Source organism: Arachis ipaensis, chromosome B07 (genome assembly GCF_000816755.2).
Source record: "Arachis ipaensis cultivar K30076 chromosome B07, Araip1.1, whole genome shotgun sequence".
Lineage (NCBI taxonomy): Eukaryota > Viridiplantae > Streptophyta > Magnoliopsida > Fabales > Fabaceae > Arachis > Arachis ipaensis.
Genome location: NC_029791.2, coordinates 120,540,872 through 120,544,266, shown reverse-complemented (window position 1 = coordinate 120,544,266; position 3,395 = coordinate 120,540,872). Strand labels below are relative to the sequence as shown.

Here is a 3,395-nt window from a genome sequence, read left to right as displayed (position 1 = left end):
TTAAAAATTAAAAATAAAAAATGAGTAAGAAAAGAAGGAAGGATGATGGTGTGGAAATTGAGATTACCAGGGTGTCATGCATTGAATAATCGAAGAAAGGGGTCGACGGGAGAATCTTCATTCTCAATTGCTAGGTCATAGACGGCGTTTAAAAGTTCCCTGAAAAATTCAAAACCATCAAGGTTTAATTTCAATTTTTTTCTGTGCACCCAATCAAGTTACTATTGTGAGAGTAAGATGTATGTAAAAAAAGAAAAATTAATTAAAGCAGCTAAGAAGTGAGGTATTGTTTTGATGAGCTATGAACAATTACTGTTATATCCATGTCGAGTTAATTTTAGTGTATACATAATATTTTTGTTAATTATTATATAAAAAATTAATTAAATGTTGGCAAAGACTTACCAGGTGGAATGAGAGGAAGGTTGTTTGTAAGGAGGCTGATCTACTTCTGGGGATCTACTTGGTCGTCCTCTCTGCAAAATCATATACGTGAGAGAAAAAATTGAATCTATAAAAGAGGACAGAGCATGTAGTTGTACGATTACTAAGTGTTATCAACACGCAGTGAAAATAATAATAATAATAAGAAGGTAAAAATTTAAGTGCAGTTATCATTAACTTTAAGTGAAATTGATAACGGGGAATTGTAATTGAATTTTTACCTAACATTTTGATAAAGACACTAAAAATGTCTTTTTTTAAAGACATTTACATGTATCATGATATTATTGGACATCTTTATTAAATCGGTTAATAATTTATTTTTTAATAAACTAGAACAAAATCGGTTTATTATAGCAACAATAATAGACTTAATTGTCCGCATTATAATTATTAGACTCGATTTTATCTGATCGATTTATACAATCTAAATCGAATCGTGTTTAAATTTTTTGATAAAAAGATAAATATATCCTTAATTTTTGTTTAAAAAAACAAAAAAAAAGCCTATGATTCGGTGGGTTATGTAAATTGATTGGTTTGACCGGATCCAATAACAATTGGGTTTATTGTTATTATTATAAAAAAATCAATTTTATTTTAATTTGTTAAGAAATTCAAAAAGACATTACTATCAATTATACTAACAAATCAGATTATATTTTTCAATTATTCTCACTTGAATGTATTCATTTTCAATTAGGTCTCACTTGGATGTAGTCGATTTTAATATTATATCAACTATTTGTGTTTAGATTTAATTATGTCCCTAGAAAAGTGAATTATGTAAATGTTGTAGGAATTAGTTTCAACATTTGATGAGCTATTTTTCGGAGTAGATCATACATTTGTATTCTAACTTCAAGAAAAGATTTTTAAAACTCAAATTAAAGCGCTCATGATGTGTAATTGACGGCAGGATAACATTGAATCACTTTTACAAACGTTAGAGATACAAATAGAACGATTTAAACGTTAGGAACACAAATAAAATTTACCTCAAACATTGGGAACAAAAACGATACTTTACTCAAAATATTATATGTACACTAAAATTAGTTATCACGTATTTATATATAAAGACATGTGTTATTTAATTATTTTTAATATTTATTTTATATTTTAACATATAATTTATATTAGTAACTGATTTTAATATAAATCTAAAATGTTCTTAATAAAAATAAAAACATTCTTAGGTACCTACCTAGTTGTGGAAGATTGAGGAAGCTTTCCTTTGCCACGCTGCTGCCTTGTGAGGACTTGATTATTTACATTATTTATTATTGAAACCGGGGTCGTCACTCGTTGCTCCTGATGATTCCCCAATGCACTTTCAGGCCTAATCAATCTGTACGTAGAATTAACCCAGTTTAGTGAATAATATCCATTAATAAAGAGTATTAGCTAGTGAATATGTGAGATTACCTTAGGAGGCGTGCAAAGTCATCAGAATCTCCCCTGGAGTTAGAATCTTGTGAACTAGATCCTTGAGTGTTGCCTGAGAAAAGCTCAGCGCTCATTGACCTCATCAATGCTTGTGACTGCGACTGCGAATCGTTTATTATATTGTGCTGCTGGCTCCATGACATAGCTGCTGTACTGCTAGGAAGTGCTTCCTGCGGCAACATCATTGTATTGTAACTCTGCCGTTCAGGAGGAGGAGGAGGAGTATTAGTATTCATCAACAATCCATTGTATTTGTTGTATCCATTCATCTGATGATTTGATGATGCCACATCTTGGGACCTTCATTCACCCCAAAAGTTATTAGTTAATGGTTATTTATAATCTTGAAGAAATTGATTTAATTAAGAGACAAGATCTCTATCCGCATATGCTTAATTACCTTGAGAATTGCTGCAAGATCATCGTTTGGGGATTATAAATATTACCATAGGGTGGAGGGCACCTACTATACAATTGTGACATAAACCATAGTCTATATGTAAGGCTGCACTGAAGATCCCAAGCCAAAGGAATTATTATGGTATGTGGTGGTTGCATATGGATGAGGATATGGTGCAGGTTGTGGATGGTGTGAATGATAAGTTGAGTACATTGGAGGAGACCTATATATAGAGAGATATACACAACATAAATTCAGTGTGAATGGTAAGCAATTAAGCATGATGAAACTAAAGGAACAATGAAGAGAGTGATGGAGTACCTATAATAAGGAAGTGCAGTAGAGTTGGACGGTATAGGTCTATTATAAGCATGATTTGTTGGTGGCACTTGAATAAGAGAAGGGTGTGGTTTCGCTTGCCCCCTAAATAAAAGGTTTATAATACAATTTTTTATTCTAAATCAGTTTATTTTTTTAAAATATAAAAAATAATACTCCAAAAATACTTTATTAAAATTTTTTTAAGTCTTAAAAAAACATTAAATAAGTAGATTATCACATCTTTCGAAAGATTTATTTTGTTTTTTCTTTTCAATTACCTATAAGTTTATCATAAACTATTTGTGCCAACATATTTGACATTTTTCAAAGACCAATAGGATAGAATGGGTAGTCAGGAGTAAGGCGCAACGAATTTTGAGAGTTTAAATCATAAATCTTATTATAATACATTCCTTCGGGGGCAGGAGTAGGAAGAGGGGCAAAACCGTCTTGAGGCAGTGAAACACTGAAAGAAGAAGAGTAGGAATCATGATGCATGTAATTGTAACTGCTGTATTGTGAATCATACATATTTGTAATCCAGAAATGATTGTGTTCATCAGCCCTACATACATACATTATATACCATTTTAAATTTCACAATTAAAGGAGTCTCCAATTAGCCATCCTTATGAGAATAGCATTTATAAATAAGTGAAAATGATGTATCTTATTTTAAGTAAATTATTAATTTAATCTTAATATTTTGATTAACTCTTAGTATTGTCTTTAATTTTAAAATGTTTATTTTTGTTTCAAAAAATTTATTTTTTATATATTT

General features: G+C 30.3%; 1 protein-coding gene and 1 long non-coding RNA gene across 3 annotated transcripts in view; both read right to left on the bottom strand.

The window, feature by feature from the left end:
* The window catches only part of LOC107608621, a 2,508-nt gene extending 1,949 nt beyond the window's left edge, over window positions 1–559 (bottom strand). Inside the window, exons 1-2 of the long non-coding RNA XR_001612940.2 lie at window positions 406–559; window positions 68–159 (exon numbers count right to left, since the gene is read on the bottom strand). This is a non-coding gene — a long non-coding RNA (uncharacterized LOC107608621). The remainder of the gene's footprint in view (window positions 1–67; window positions 160–405) is intronic.
* LOC107607861 overlaps window positions 1,648–3,395 on the bottom strand; it is an 8,135-nt gene continuing 6,387 nt past the window's right edge. For both annotated transcript variants that reach the window (XM_016309760.2, XM_021106447.1), the window contains exons 10-15: window positions 2,952–3,080; window positions 2,615–2,719; window positions 2,396–2,516; window positions 2,294–2,364; window positions 1,873–2,193; window positions 1,648–1,795 (exon numbers count right to left, since the gene is read on the bottom strand). In XM_016309760.2, the coding sequence (XP_016165246.2) occupies window positions 1,648–1,795; window positions 1,873–2,193; window positions 2,294–2,364; window positions 2,396–2,516; window positions 2,615–2,719; window positions 2,952–3,080 (895 nt within the window). The remainder of the gene's footprint in view (window positions 1,796–1,872; window positions 2,194–2,293; window positions 2,365–2,395; window positions 2,517–2,614; window positions 2,720–2,951; window positions 3,081–3,395) is intronic.